The 16,622-nt window shown below is 43.7% G+C and overlaps 1 protein-coding gene across 1 annotated transcript in view; it reads right to left on the bottom strand.

Moving 5' to 3' along the window:
* Positions 1–15,833, bottom strand: part of LOC137376641 (zinc finger protein PLAG1-like) — a 30,781-nt gene extending 14,948 nt beyond the window's left edge. The window contains exons 1-2 of the mRNA XM_068045580.1: positions 15,618–15,833; positions 2,479–2,521 (exon numbers count right to left, since the gene is read on the bottom strand). Of these exons, the coding sequence (XP_067901681.1) occupies positions 2,479–2,497 (19 nt within the window). The 5' untranslated portion in view covers positions 2,498–2,521; positions 15,618–15,833. The remainder of the gene's footprint in view (positions 1–2,478; positions 2,522–15,617) is intronic.
* Between the last annotated feature and the right edge of the window lie 789 nt (positions 15,834–16,622).

Here is a 16,622-nt window from a genome sequence, read left to right as displayed (position 1 = left end):
TGATATAAATTGTAGAAAGTTGAGGCCCCAGCACAGACCCCTGCGGGACTCCACTCATCACATCCTGCCAATCAGAAAAGGACCCATTTATGCATACTGTCTGTTTTCTGCCAGCCAGCCAATCTTCTATCCAAGCTAATATGTTACACCCTACAGCAGGAGATCCTACTTTGCGCAATAACCTTTTATGTGGCACCTTGTCAAATGCATTTTAGAAATCCAAGTACAGTACATCAACAGGCTCCCCTTTATCCACAGCACATGTTACTCCTTCAAAGAACTCCAATAAATTGGTTAAACATGGTTTCCCTTTCATAAAACCATGCTGACTATTCCTGATTACCTAGAGTTTTTCTCAGTGCCCAGCTATAACCTCCTTAATGATCAATTCAAACACTTCCTCACAATAGATGTCAAGCTAACTGACCTATAGTTACCTGTTTTCTGCCTCCCCTCCTTCTTGAATAGAGGGGTTATATTTGATACTCCAGTCTGATGGAACCTTTCCAGAATCTAGCAAATTTTGAAAAATTAACACCAATGCATCTACTACCTCATTAGCCACCTCTTTTAAGACCCTCAGATGAAGCCCATCAGGACCCGGGGACTTGTAAGCCCGCAGCTCCATCAGTTTGCTCAGTACCACTTCCCTGGTGATTGTAATTTCACCAAGTTCCTCTCTTCCTTCCACCTCCTGAATTACAGCTATTACTGGAATGTTTTTTGTATTCTCTATAATGAAGACAGAAGGAAAATATTTGTTCGTTTCATCTACCATTTCCTTATTATCTACTATTAACTCCCCATTCTCACTCTCCAGAGGACCAACACTCACTTTACTTACTCTTTTCCTTTTTAAATAGCTGTAGAAACTCTTGTTATCCATTTTTACATTTTTAGCTAGCTTCCTCTCATGCTCGAATTTCTTTCTCCTGATTAATCCCAAGAGAGATCAGATTGCATTGCCACAGCCTAAATCTCCTCTTTTCACTTGGTGAAAGTTACCAGGTCTCTTTTTAGTCAATAACAGCTGGGGGGTGGAAGATAAACAACAGCCTAGTGGCATTTATCCATTAAGAACTAAGCAAGCAGGATAGTAAAGCAGTTCCAGTGAGCTTTGAGGAGCCTCAATCTCGTGGTTAACAAGACAGAGATACTTAAGAACATAAGAAATAGGAGCAGGAGACGACCATTTGGCCCGTCGAGCCTGCTCCGCCTTTCAATATGATCATGGCTGATCTTCCGCCTCACCTCCACTTTCCCACACACTCCTCATATCCCTGGATTTCCTGAGAGATCAAAAATCTATCCATATCAATCTGAAATATATTCAACGATGGAGCATCCAGAACCCTCTGGGGTAGAGAATCCCAAAGATTTACAACCCTGTGAGTGAAGAAATTTCTCCTCATCTCAGTCCTGAATGATCAGCCCCTTATCCTGAGACTGTGACCCCGTGTTCTCGATTCCCCAGCCAGGGGGAAACAATCTCTCAGTGTCTACCCTGTCAAACCTCTTCAGAATCTTGTATGTTTCAATGCGATTACCTCATTCTAAACTCCAGATTTATTGCACCTCTCATTATAGCACAACCCTCTCATCCCAGGAACCAACCTAGTGAACCTATGCAGTAGCGCCTTACTTAGATATGGAGACCAAAACTGTGCAAGGTACTCCAGGTGTGGTCTCAATAAAGCCTTAATTTGTAGTTTTTATACTCTAATCACCTTGCAATATCCTACTTCAAATAGGAGTTGTTAAAGGGAAAGAACACACAACAACCACAACTGAGCAGAACATGTGTAGTCATTTGGACATGAAGTTGCTCCCTGCAATTTTAGTAACTAGCGGGTTAATGCATCCCTATGCAGTTCCTCAATCTGCCATTTTAACATGCTCATCCACTTACCTTGTTGCTGGGTCATTCAACACTAATATCACACAGTGTGATTTCAACTCTTATGTCCGGGTTCTATATGGCCCACCCTCTCCCCTTCCTGCTCCTCTCCAAACTCTTCCCCCACAACCTCTTCCATCCTCGTTCCCTCCAACCTCCACCCCCACAGCCCCCTCCAACCTCTACAACTACAACTAGGGATGGGCAATAAATGCTGGCCTTGCCAGTGATGCCCACATCCTGAGAATGATTGAAACACAAACTCGAGACTCTTGCTCGGCTCACTACACCACGCACAATGGAGAGTGAGCCACCCGATCAAAGTTCAGTAAAGCAAACCTATGAGCAGGCTGCATACTGGATGTGACCAGGTAGTTTCACGACATAGAACAGTGGGTTCATGATCACCTGCCAACACTCACACAAGGGCAAGCGGGTGGGGCGGGGGTTGGGACTGGGGAGGGGGCTAGTTGGTCTCTTAATGAGGGGTTTAAAAAAAACAAGGAGGAAAAATGAGTTCTGACTGAACGCAAGTCAAACATTCCGACACTTAGTTTAAGAGAAGGGAAAAGCAAACTTACAGAGTGGGTCTGTGGACATATTCAAGGAGTGCGAGGGGCAGACCTGCGGAGGAAAGGATAGTTTAGTGAATCACACAGCAACAGACCCTGCAACTCCCCAAACATTCCCAGCACAATTCCTTATCAGCTGATTTATTTTAGCGATTCCTTTGATCTTTGTGGTCCCTTGTCCCGGTCGGAATACAGAGGTTGTTGAATTGGAGCAAAGGGCTGTGCACTAGGGCTCACTCAATTGATGGGAATATCGGGAGATCTCCAAATGTCCGGGTCAATGGCTCCATAGTGCTGTACTGCAACAGCAACAAAACCAACAACCTGCATTTGTGTAGCACCTTTAATGTAGTAAATCATCCCAAGGCACTTCACAGGAACATTACCAGGCAAAATTTGACACTGAGCCACATAAGGAGATATTAGGACAGGCGACCAAAAGCTTGGTCAAAGAGGTAGGTTTTAAAGGAGCGTCTTGAAGGAGGAGAGAAGGGGAGAGGTTTAGGGAGGGAATTCCAGAACTTAGGACCTTGGCTGTTTGTGGGAGCATGCTGAATGCAAACTGGCTGCTGCATTTCTTCCATTACAACAGTGACTGCATTTTAGAAACTCTTCATCGTGTCTAAAGCTCATTGGGACATCCTAAGGTTGTGAAAGTCTCTATATAAATGCAAGTTCTTTCTTGTGAATTAAACAGATCTATTGATATCTCTACGGCCATTAAGCCCCTTTCCCTGCGATTGGCAAAGTTACTGAATGGGGAAAACAAGTTAAGTCATCCCCCAGGGAGCTCAGGCTGCATCACCAAACTTCAGCAATGACCTTCTCCTAGTGAATCATTTTCTCCTGGAGGCAGCTGAGATTCATCAGTGACTGTCTGGACATTGTTCTCTCCCCATTACAAAGTTCTTTCAAACAAAACCCCCATTTCCTTAATGTTTTTTCATTCAGAATATGGGTGTTGCTGGCAAAGCCAGCATTTAAAACCCTTAAATAAAAGCAAAATACTGCAGATGCTGGAAATCTGAAATAAAAAGAAATGCTGGAAATACTCAGCAGGTCTGGCAGCATCTGTGGAGAGAGAAGCAGAGTTAACGTTTCAGGTCAATGACCCTTCTTCAGAACTGATGTTCAGAAAGGACAAAGTTCTGATGCAAGGTCACTGACCTGAAACGTTAACTCTGCTTCTCTCTCCACAGATGCTGCCAGACCTGCTGAGTATTTCCAGCATTTCTTGTTTTTATTTAAAACCCTTCCTTAATTGACCTGAGAAGGTGGTGGTAGGCTTTCTTCTTTATCTGCTGGTAACAGTTTGATAACTGTCCTGTGAAGTGGTCATTCAGTTTAAGAGTCAATCATGTTGGTGTGGGACTGGACTCACATGTAGGCCCAGACTGGGTCAGGACGGCAGGTTTTCTTCCCTAAAGAGCATTAGTGAACAAGCTGGGTTTTTACAGCACTACTGATACTAGCTTTTAAATTCCAATTTTTTTTTTTACACTGAATTTAAATTCTCACAGTGGGATTTGAACTCACATTCTACTTGATTATTCTACAGGCCTCTGGTTTACTTGTCCAGTAATTTAACCACTGCAACACCATATCCATAATTTATTCCTGGTTACCTATGTCTAAATGACTATAAAGCCGAGCCTCCTCATCCAGTGAAAGCTGCACTCAGGGTGTGCTGAAGAGGCACCAGGGAGGCCTCAAACCCTAAATCATGGGTGAACTCGGAGTGAACTCTAGCTCCCTCTTGCTCTTTCCTCTTTGCCCTACATACTTCAGCGAGCACTGAAAGTAAACACTCCAGCTCACCCGCAAGGAGTGGCGGAAATGTGTGGAATGTCAGTCCCAGAATTATATAGAATATAAAACACAGAAGCAGGCCACTTGGCCCAACTGGTCTGTGCTAGAGTGAACACTGGACATGAGTCGCCTCCCAGTCCATCTACCTCGTTGCAGCCTTCCATCGTATCTTTCCGTTCCCTTTTCTCTCATGTACTTGTCTAGTTTCCTAGAATGAGAAGTCTAAGGTGGTAGAAGAGGAAGTAAACTAGCGAGAAATATAAAAATATACTGTAAAAGCTTCTATAGATTTGTATACCGCACTAGTAACAGCCTGCCAACCTGAAAATAACCCGTTTATTCCTACTCTCTGTTTTCTGTCTGTTAACCAATTCTCAATCCATGCCAGTATATTCCCCCCAATCCCATGCACTCTAATTTTGCTTACTAACCTCCAGTGTGGGACCGTATTGAAAGCCTTCTGAAAATCCAAATACACCACATCCCCTGGTTCCCCTTTATCGATTCTGCTAGTTACATCCTCAAAAAACTCCAACAGGTTTGTCAAACATGATTTCCCTTTCATAAATCCATGTTGACTCTGCCCAATCCTTCCATTATTTTCTAAGCGTCCATTTATCACATCCTTTATAATCGATTCTAGCATTTTCCCTACCACTCATGTCAGGCTAACAGGTCTGTAGTTCCCCATTTTCTCTCTCCCTCCTTTCGTAAATAGTAGGGTGACATTTGCTACCTTCCAGTCTGCAGGAACTGTTCCAGAATCTATAGAATTTTGGAAGATGATCACCAATACATCCACTATCTCTACAGCCACCTCTTTCAACTCTGGGATGTAGATCATCAGAACCAGAGGATTTATCAACTTTCGGTCCCATTAATTTCTCCAGTACAACTTTTTTACTAATACTAATTTCTTTCAGTTCCTCATTCTCGCTAGTCCCTTGGTTCTCTAGTATTCCTGGGAGGTTTTTTGTATCTTCGTCCATGAAGACAGACACAAAGTATTTGTTTAATTTTTCTGCCATTTCCTTATTCTCCATTCTAAATTCCCCTCTCTCTGCCTGTAATGGACCCATTTTGTCTATGCTAATCTTTCCCTTTTTACATTCCAATAGAAGCTTTTACGGATCAATCTCGATCAGGGGTGGGGGAAGGACTGGTATCAATGATGGGAGAGTGAACCAGGCACAGTTCAAAACGTAGATCAGCCTTGATCAACAAAACAGGATCTAGAAGGTGCAAGCGGACATTGAGAAAGGCAGTCAGCCTAACACCTCCCTCCTCTATCATCCCTGATTGTGAGGCAAGGCTCCTTACAGTCCCGGCAACTGGAGACCAGAGCTCCAGCTCGGAATTTCGGGTTGACATCCAGTGCATTTCTCACATCTGGTGATGCATCTGCACAGCCCCTTATCGTATGTGTTGTGGCAGCCTCTAAAACCATCCCCTACCTGGCTGGGAGAAAAGGTTGAAACGGCCATTGAAGAAGCAATCACATTGCAGCCTGTTAGACTGTTAATCACCCTGAAAATCCTACCAACACTTCCCACTGTTCTCCAACGGAACAATACCAAGATACAAAAACAACATGCAACCAACACCCTCCCCCCACTCACACTATTTACTGGTAGTTTCCACTTGGGGGTTAAATGGTTTAAAGAGAAAGTATAATGTTCAGGTTTAAATACCAGGATACCATAAATTGAAAATAGGTTGAAATTTCTAAGTACGTTACAGGAATGTTAAAGGGCTGTGCAGGAGGGAGAATACTTCCTATCATTAGCCAAAATATTTTGAAGTAACAAATTCATGATTGCATGAGAATTAACAAAGAATTTTCCCCACTGTGTTGCTAACTCATAATGAGTAGAGACACCATTGCCCACCAACATGTCCCAATTGACTAGACCAGTCTTGTCCAATACGCTAGCCACATGTGGACAATTGGGAATCCAGATGTGCTAGCTGCATTTCTGCTAAGTAGACTGTTACGACCGACTGCTCAAGAAAAGCCCCCAATCAAAATACACGATTCTGGTTGCGGTGGGAGCAACGCACTGTCAAATCAGTCCCGCCACCCCACAGATCACCTAACATATCACTTTAAGCTTTCCAAATTAAAGAAAGCCACAGCCAAATTGACTATCTACTAACCCCCGAATGAGGCTAACCAAACCAGGTGTCTTTAGATCAACAAATTAACTATTTAATTGGAAAAAATAAATTCTTATAAACTACTAAGATATAAACTACATTTAAAATATAAAATTAGTGTCCTTGCAGATTTATGCTCCTGCCAAAGTGGAATCTTCCAAGGTTGCTTGAAGTCCTCACAGCTGTCCGATGGGGGGCGGGGGGGAAAAAAGAAAATCTCCAACATCCGAAACTGCAGCTCCTCTTTCGTCCAGCGATGACCTCAGCTGATCAACAACTCGCAAACACTTCAATGAATCAATTTGGCTTTAGAATTTTGAGGGTGAAAAAGTAATCAGTCTAAAATTCACCTTTCTTCAGTTTAAACTATCAGAGAACTCTGTTAGGTTCATGCTGGTCCAGCTGTCTGTCTGTATCTGAGAGTTAGAACAGTCTGTTTCCACTATATGCCAGTTCAAAATTAAACTGCAACATTGTATCTCTCAATCCTCAGTCTCTGAGTGGCTGTATCCAAGGGCAACCAGAATGCACATTTGAAGCTGGCTGGAACTTCCGCTCTGTATGGCTGTATCCCGGGGCAACCAAGATGCACTTTCCTTGCTTACAGTCCCTGGAGCTTGTTGCCTTAAAGCAGTATTGATCCTTTTACAGCCTTAAAGGCACACCACATACTTCCCGGAAGAGAAAAAAATAACTACAGGATCATAATAAGACACTGTCATTGGCTATGTGATCTTAATACTCACATTTGCACGGTGTGTCTGTGTGAACTTTAACTTTTCTGTGCGTTTGCTGGTAAAAAGTTAAGAGAAAAAGTTTCTGAACCCATCCCTTCTCCTAATCTCACCCCTTGCTGTGTATTTGCAATACCCGCTGACCTTCCCCTCTCTGACACTGAACAATCTGTACCTAGCAAAGGACTCAGTTTTATCCCCTTATGCCCCCACCTCAATGAATTTCGCACTCGGCATGATGTTGAGCTCTTCTTCTCCCTGCTGAGTCTTCACCTCCAGGCTCACTTCTTTGGCCAGGAGTCCTCCCCCCCGACCGGTGGACCCAATCATCTGCCTCCAGTATTCTCCCTCCACCAGGACCCCTCCCTCTGGCCTCTTACCTACTCTTGATCTTTTCACTGAGACCTGTCGATATGACATTGGCCGTCTTAATTTCTCTGCTTCCTCACTCACTCTAACCTGTCTCCCTCAGAACTCCCTTCTCTCAGGTTTAACCCCGACATTGTGATCAAACCTACTGACTAGGGTGGTACTGTTGTTGTCTGGCGCACCAATCTCTACCTTGCAGAGGCTGAGTGCCAACTCACAGACACTTCTTCCTACCTCCTGCTGGACCATGACCCCACAACCGAACATCAAGACACTGACCGATGACAGGGCTGTCATTGACCTCAACTTCTCTGGAGATCGTCCATCTATGGCGCCCCACCTCATAGTCACACAAACAGGACTGTCCTGGTAGCCCCATCGTTTTAGCCTGTTCCTGCCCCACTGAACTTATTGCTTCCTATCTTGACTCTATCTTTTCTCCCCTGGTCCAGTCTCTTCCCAACTACATCCGTGACTCTGCTGATGCCCTACGCCATTTCGACGATTTCCAGATTCCTGGCCCTAACCGCCTCATCTTCACTACGGACGTCCATAGTGAACTTCATTCCATCAGGATGGACTGAAGGCTCTCCGCTTCTTCCTTGAACAGAGGCTCAACCAGATCCCATCCACCACCACCCTCCTCTGCCTAGCTGAACTTGTTCTCACATTGAAGAACTTCTCCTTCAACTCCACTCACTTCCTCCAAATAAAAGATGTTGCTATGAGTAACAACATGGGTCCTAGTTATGCCTGTCTTTTTGTGGGATATGTCGAACATTCCTTGTTCCAGTCCTATTCAGGCATCCTCCTCCAACTCATTTTCCAGTACATTAATGACTGTATCGGTGCCGTTTCCTGTTCTCGCCCTAAACTGGAAAACTTCAACTTTGCTTCCAATTTCCACCCTTCTCTCACCTTTACATGGTCTATCTCCGATACTTCCCTTCCCTTCCTCAACTTCTGTCTCCATCTCTGGGGATAGGCCGTCTACTAAAATTCATTATAAGTCACCAACTCCCACAGCTACCTTGACTACACTTCCTCAAACCCTACCTCTTGTAAGGACTGCACTCCATTCTCACAGTTTCTCCGTCTCTGTCGCATCTGTTGTGATGATACAACTTTCCACAATCACACTTCTGATATGTCTTCCTTTCACCTCAACTGAGGATTCCCCTCCACTGTGGTTGACAGGGCACCCGACCATGTCCGACCCATTTCCTGCAATTCTGCCCTCACCCATTCCCCTCCCTTCCAGAACTATGACAGGGTTCCCCGTTTCCTCACTTTACCCCACCAGCCTCCACATCCAAAGGATCATCCTCTGCCATTTCCACCACCTCCAGTGTGATGCCACCACCAAACAGATCTTGCCCTCTCCTCCCCTGTCAGCATTCCAAAGGGATCATTCCCTATGCGAGACCCTGGTCCACTCCTCCATTACCCCCGACACCTTGTTCCGTTCCCATGGCACCTTCCCATGCAATCGCAGGAGGTGTAATACCTGCCCATTTACCTCCTCTCTCCTCACTATCCAAGACTTCAAACACTCCTTTCAGGTGAAGCAGCGATTTACTTGTACTTCTTTCAATGTAGTATACTGTATTCGCTGCTCACAATGTGGTCTCCTCTACATTGGGGAGACCAAACGCAGACTGGGTGACCGCCTTGCAGAACACCTCCGCTCAGTCCGCAAGAATGATCCCGAGCTTCCGGTTGCTTGCCATTTCAATTCACCACCCTGTTCTCATGCCAACATTTCTGTCCTGGGCCTGCTGCAGTGCAGACTGACGTATTGGGACAGATTGAGTCAATTCGGATTATATTCGCTGGAGTTCAGAAGAGTGAGGGGGGGGATCTCATAGAAACCTATAAAATTCTAACAGGACTTGACAGGATAGATGCAGGAAGGATGTTCCCGATGGTGGGGGAGTCCAGAACCAGGGGTCATAGTCTAAGGATATGGAGTAAACCTTTCAGGACTGAGATGAGGAGAAATTTCTTCACCCAGAGAGTGGTGAGCCTGTGGAATTCGCTACCACAGAAAGCAGTTGAGGTCAAACCACTGTATGTTTTCGAGAAGGAGTTAGATATAGCTCGTGGGTCTAAAGGGATCAAAGGGTATGGGGTGAAAGCGGGAACAGGTTACTGAGTTGGATGATCAGCCACGATCATAATGAAAGGCGGAGCAGGCTCGAAGGGCTGAATGGCCTACTCCTATTTTCTATGTTTCTATGTTCCAGTGAAGCTCAACGCATGCTCGAGGAACATTACCTCATATTCCGATTAGGTACTCTACAACCTTATGGATGAAACACCGAGTTCAGCAATTTCAGAGCATCACTGCCATTGTGATTGTTTTTTTTACCATGTGCCAGTCTTAAACTAGTTTTTCATGTTTTTGCTTTTGGACAGAGCTCTTCAGTATTCTGCCATTATCACTCTCTCTGGACAAATGCTTTCTCTTTTATTACGGCTATTACTACTCCCTTTTCCTTTTGTTCTATGACATCTTTGTCATTTACCCTCTCCTGCCCTCTCCCCTATCACACAACTTCCCTTTTGTTCTTTTTCCTCTCTCCCCTTTCACTTGCTCAAAACCTATTACATTTCTAACCTTTGCCAGTTCTGATGTAAGGTCACAGACCTGAAACGTTAACTCTGTCTCTCTCTCCAAATATGCTGCCAGACCTGCTGAGTATTTCCAGCACGTTGTTTTTATTTTATATAAGAGAAAAAGTGATTTTTGATCTTTCTCTTCCTGTTATTTTATAAACCACCTGAATTCAAAGATTGGATCCCAGCACATAACCCATTCCTACTTTGTATCTTCAGTTTAACTAGCAGAGCTTATGTGATACAATCCCAATATTTCTACCACTGGAGCCCTAACTCTTTAAAATGCCTGACTGTCCTGACAATGCTGCATCTTTTACAGGTGAAACACAATTAATTTGAATAATATGGAGCAAACTATTTGTCAATATAATACACATTTAATGTTCAAACCAGCTGCTGTGATTCCAAGGCCCAGCATTGTTTCTGCTTTGACTGCAAAACAGCATTATCACATTGAATTGATGGGCTGTTGTAGAATATTCACAGTGCACTGCAAGTAACAGAGCCTTTTAAACCAGCAGTGTCCAAGATGTTTAGCCACATGTGGCTAAATGAGAATCCAGATGTGGATTATTGCATTTCTGATTAGTGAATAAAACAGAGTAACAAATACCATTTGTATTGATCACATGTCATGTGATCACAACACATATCACCACGATGTGTGTGTGTGAGAACTTTAACCTGTGTGGTTTTTTTGGTAAAATAGTAAGATGAAGAGAGTGAAAGCGTTTTTTGATCAATGTGGTTGCTTTTGGTCACTGAATGGTGGTAGATGTTTGTTCAGTAATAACACACGTGTAAAGTATATTTATCTTAATTACGTGTACGGCGTTTTCTACTAAAATTAATGCGTGCAGATTAAAACGCTGCAGTCATGGCAACAACTGTGGCAAGTCAGAGATTTCTCTTAGACAACTCTGCTTTGGATATAAAAACAGAAAGTGCTGGAAATACTCAGCAGGTCTGGCAGCATCTGTGGAGAGAGAAGCAGAGTTAATGCTTCAGGTCTGTGACCTTACATCAGAATTAGCAAAGGTTAGAAATGAAACTTCACTTCCCCTGGACTCTGTTTTGGATATAGTGAACTGCACTATTAGTATTATTGATCAATGCATCTTTGGAGCTGGAGAGGGAGTCAGGGAACACAACTTGAAAGCACAGGACATAGCCTATATGGGGAGGTCAGTTTACAGGAGAAACCTGTTCCACTTTATTCTAAGGGGAATTCCAAAACTAGAGGTCAGAGTGACAAACCAATAGAATGTCACTGTGTTAAAGGCAACAAGAAATTTCCGAGTGAAGAAGGGGAGGGAGGGTCATGGCAGCAAAATTTAACACCAATCCTCATAACCAAGATACTGGAGTTTCAGTTTCTCTATTGCACTCCTTTCTGCTCTATTTTAACACAGTTAGTAACCCATTTAAAAGAAAAATAAAATTGGAGAAAAAAGGCACACAACTGAACAAGGTAAGGTGTCAGCTGTGGCTCCGTGGGTAGTGCTCTCACCTCTTGTCAGTAACTTGTACGTTCAAGACTCACTCCAGGCGAGTGCAGTACTGAGGGAATGCTGCACTATCAGAGGTGCGGTCTCTCAGATGAGATATTAAACTGAGGCCCTGTTTTCCCTCTCAGGTTGATTTAAAGATTACATGACACTACTTTGAAGAAGAGCAGGGGAGTTCTCCCCTGTGTCCTGGCCAATGTTTATCTCTCAATCAACATCACAAAAACAGATTATTTGGTAATTTTCAACTTTCTGTTTGTTGGTGCTTGCTGTGTGTAAATTGGCTATTATATTATAGCAGTGATTACACTTTTAAAGTACTTAATTAACTGTAAAGCAGTATGGGACGTCCTGAGGTCACAAAAAGGGCTATATAAATGCAAGTCTTTCTTGATAAATGATCAGCTCAGGTCTGTTTGGAAACATTGTTATTGCAGGACAGGTGCCCCGTTTCCCTCAATCATACTGAATGTGAAGTGCTGATGTGATGTGATATTTCTGCGTTCACCTTCCATGTTTGGTGTTCTCCTAACATCCAATATTAATGATTCCTTCCTTCTAATGGCCTGGATCAGGTCCTCTCTCCACCTCAATCTTATTCTCTGCACTGAAAATCACTCCACTCAGGACAATGTTGCATGTACACTCTCCTGATAATCCCCTGAAATGTATTGGTGCAATGGTGAAATCACAAGGAAGGTTAGTTTCCTCAGTACAGTGTCAACTGTACTCACCACCCCAGTATGGGCTGTTGCTCAAAGTGGTATCTGGGTTGTGGCTGTCAACGCTGAGGAAGGGGTCAACTCCCAACATTCTCAACATCAAACACACCTGCTCCAGAACATATGAGCATTAGGGAGGGTCAACCCTCCTCTACCTGTGTGTGTGCGTGCATGTATCTGTATGTGTGTGTGTGTGTGTGTGTGTGTTTGTGTGCACACGTGTATATACATCTGCATATATTGCATTTGTAGATTGCTGTGTTTGAGGGGGGGCCATGCACCTCAACGCCCTGGGCAGCATCGACCTTCACAATTCACCAATCTCCTTCAAAAACTTTCTGAAGAAACTCACTTTAAAAGTTGTTTTCAATCAGTATCACACCATGCGCTCAATGTATGAAGATAGCTGCATGTCCTTTATCAGATCCAATTTAAACAAACAAACAGTGCAATTAAACACAGTCTAAGGCTCAACATGCTCCTGCAGGAAGAATATGGTCACAGCAGCAGCAGCCACTTTATATCACATGTATTATAACCAAAGATCATTGAATTCTCCTGGTCAACATTCCTCCCTCAGCAAAAAGAGTCGTCTCTTTCACTGTTTGTGGGACTTTGCTGCAGGACTTCAATTTTAAAACTTTCACCCTTGTTTTCAAATTCCCTCCGTGGCCTCGCCACTCCCTATCTCTATAACCTCCTCCATGCCTACAAAACTGCAAGATCTCTGCACTCCTCTAATTCTGGCCTCTTGAGCATCCCTGACTTTAATCGCTCCAGCATTCACAGCCGTGCCTTTAAATGCCAAGGCGGTAACATCTGGAATTCCCTCCCTAAGCCTCTCCATCTCTCTCCTCTTTTAAGACTCTCCTTAAAACCTACCTCCACCTGTCCTAATGTCTCTTGCTTTAGCACAGCATCATTTTTTGTCTGATAATGCTCCCTCAAAGATCCTTGATTTGTTTTACTGCATTAAAGGCACTATATAAATGCAAGTTATTACTGTGTGCAAATTGGCCACCACACTTGCCTATAATATAGTGACAGTGACTACACATTCAAAAGTGAAGTGAGCCATTGGCAGGGAAATATGTTTGGCTTTTCTTTGTCAACAGTGCTCAGTAAACAACATACTGGGACAATTTTGACTGTGCAATAAAGTATGTGCACAAAGAAAGACCTGTTCATTTCTTTGGCTCTTTCACAACCTCAGGACATTATCACAGTTAAGTACGTGTTGTAACATAGGAAATGCAGCAGACAATATGCCCACAAGTTCTCACAAAAACAGCAATGAGATACACGGCCAGATAATCAGTTTTGGTGTTGATTGAGGGGTAACTATTGGCCAGGACATTGGGAAGAACTATCCTACTCTTTGAATAATACCTTAGGATCTTTTAGATCCACCAGGGCAGATGGGGCATCTGTTTCAATCTCATCCTATGATTAATGGCACCTCTGACAATGCAGCACTCCCTCAGTACTGCACTGGAGTGCCAGCCTGGATTATATCATTCACTTTGGCATGGGACTTGAACCTGCAACCATGAGTCAGAGGCAAGAGTGCCACCCACTGAACCATGGTGACAAACTAGCAAATTGTCTATGGCAGTTTATGCATGTTTAATATACGGGGAACTGGCCATAGAATTGGAAAATTTCAGAAACTTACTCCTCAGAGACACACAATGGTCACTGCCCGCAACTACATCGTGACAGTTGACATAGCAAAACTGAATGGGAAATGTTGATCAGCAATTGACAATAAAAAAAAAGTCAGAAGGGAAGTATGGCCCAAAACTAAGAGCGGGAATTGAGATTCAGAGAAGGGGCGGGATGTGTTTCTCCAGATTATTGTAATTAACTGTTGCTTCACTCCCCTTCCCTAGTCACTCATTTGAATTTAGCTCAGCCCGCCCATTTAACATTATTGGCGATCGAGTTCACTCCTCAATTTGATTTAGAAATTCAAAACTTGACACAATCCAGCCCGCGCTAAATTTAACGCATGCGTTACTTTATAAATCGATGTGTTAAAGCAACCGATAGGGGAATTCCACACAAATAGCGAGCATTTCACTCCGGAAGCCCTTCCGCCGAAGTTACACCAATTTGGAATGGTCAATGCAGCCGGGAAAGGCAAGAATTTCACTGGCTTTGACCCCAAAATCGGCCAAAACGATCAGAAAGCGCAGATAGATTTAAAATATTTGAGTTTATATGCAAAAAAAAAACTTAATAAACAAAGTAGAATTACTGGAACATGTTTTGCAGGGGTTTCTATACATGTATGTGTCAGAAGGCGGCACAATAGTGTGAATGGCTCCACATTTCTGGCCAGAAGGAGAGGAAATGACAAGGGTGCTCAGACCGAGAGGGTGAAACGACATCCGCCAGTCACCAGCAGTTGCATGTTGCAATATTATTTACAAAACAGGCTGAGGTGGGAGCAGTTAGCAGGAGAGGAATACTTCTTCACAATGTAGAACATTTTATAGATCATTATTTAAACAACAGCAATTCTGAGCCACAACCACCCCCATTTACAGAATCCTGTCGCGGTCAGGGTTTAATCAGTAGCAATGCTATTATTATTGGCTCTGAATGTTGGCTACATTGCATTTTAACAATGTGTTCTTAGCCCGAGTCCCGCCCCAATTCCTACACGGTCATTCATAAAATTCTGGTTGAGAACTTCCAGAGGTCAGACCTGGACCTGTATCTCTGATTGTCTCTAAAATACCCGCCAGGGAGAGAGCTAGGGCTGTTACTAATGAATTACTTTTCAAAACAAACCCACTCCCAGGTTGGATTCTCCCTCCAACCCAGGCCATAATCCGCAAAGGAGAGAGTGTGATGAGGGAGGGGAGAGAGTTTAAAAAAATACGGATTCTCTATGTAACGTTGTTCCATTAAACAGTAAAAACATATCAGCAAAAATACAAATGGGACAGTGAAAATATAGCACATTATTATAAAACACAGTACAAATCTATTCCAGATGCAAATAAAATCTGCAACATAAGTAAAAACAGTTCCATTTTCCCCTCTGTCTACCCTCCCACCACTTATAAATATATAAATACAGAATTGCTTTCTCTTTCTTGGATGTGCAGGTGGGGGAGGAGAGAAAAAATCCCAAACACTCCAACTTTGGGCATTTTTTTTTCAGTTTTGCCTCTTAAAGAATTGCCTGCTGGAGAGAGACCAACTGCAGAACTCACCCGGATCGGCCAAGCATCACTCACAGCCCATTCACACTGAATCCCGCCGGATTCTCGTTACTGCTTTAAGTTCCCCAATTGTCTTTCTTACCCTCCTGTCCAAGAGGACAGCAGAACCGAACCCGCAGGGTACAAAACTCTACAAAGTTAGCCCGCCTCCTCAGGGCAGCATTCACAAAGGAAGTCAAAGCGGTTTTCATGTGGAACATACGAGTCCTTGCGATCTACAGGGGCCTGGGCGGGGGGGAAGAGGAGGGGCTATCCTGCTATCGAAAAACACACAATAGTCACAAACTCCGACTCAAGCACACTCACAGATCTGAAACGTTATCTCTTTCTCTCTCCACAGATGCTGCCAGACCTGCTGAGTGTTTCCAGCATTTTCTGTTTTTATTTCACACAATACTCTAACTCATAATCGTACACACAAACAGAAACACTATACCCACAAACGCATGCATTCACAAACACTGGTAAACATACTAACTCAGACATCTTCTTTAGCCTCCTTGTCTCGAGAGACAATGGGTAAGCGCCTGGAGGTGGTCAGTGGTTTGTGAAGCAGCACCTGGAGTGGCTATAAAGACCAATTCTAGAGTGACAGGCTCTTCCACAGGTGCGACAGATAAAATTGGTTGTCGGGGCTGTTACACAGTTGGCTCTCTCCTTGCACTTCTGTCTTTTTTCCTGCCAACTGCTAAGTCTCTTTGACTCGCTACTCTTTAGCCCCGCCTTGATGGCTGTCCGCCAGCTCTGGCAATATACAGATATTGTATTGATACAGATGCAGATATTGTAGTTAAGGAAGAGAGGTGTAAAGTATTGCATGTGATAAGCATAGGCAGGGAGGAAGTATTAATGGGATTAGCATCCTTGAAAGTGGATAAATCACCAGGGACGGATGAAATGTACCCCAGGCTGTTAAAAGAAGCAAGAGAGGAATTAGCGGAAGGTCTGACCATCATTTTCCAGTCCTCACTGGATACAGGTGTGGTGCCGGAAGAT

The sequence above is a fragment of the Heterodontus francisci genome, chromosome 13 (assembly GCF_036365525.1).
Source record: "Heterodontus francisci isolate sHetFra1 chromosome 13, sHetFra1.hap1, whole genome shotgun sequence".
Taxonomy (NCBI): domain Eukaryota; kingdom Metazoa; phylum Chordata; class Chondrichthyes; order Heterodontiformes; family Heterodontidae; genus Heterodontus; species Heterodontus francisci.
Note: the sequence above shows the minus strand (reverse complement) of the source record. Positions and strands in the feature narration are given on the sequence as shown.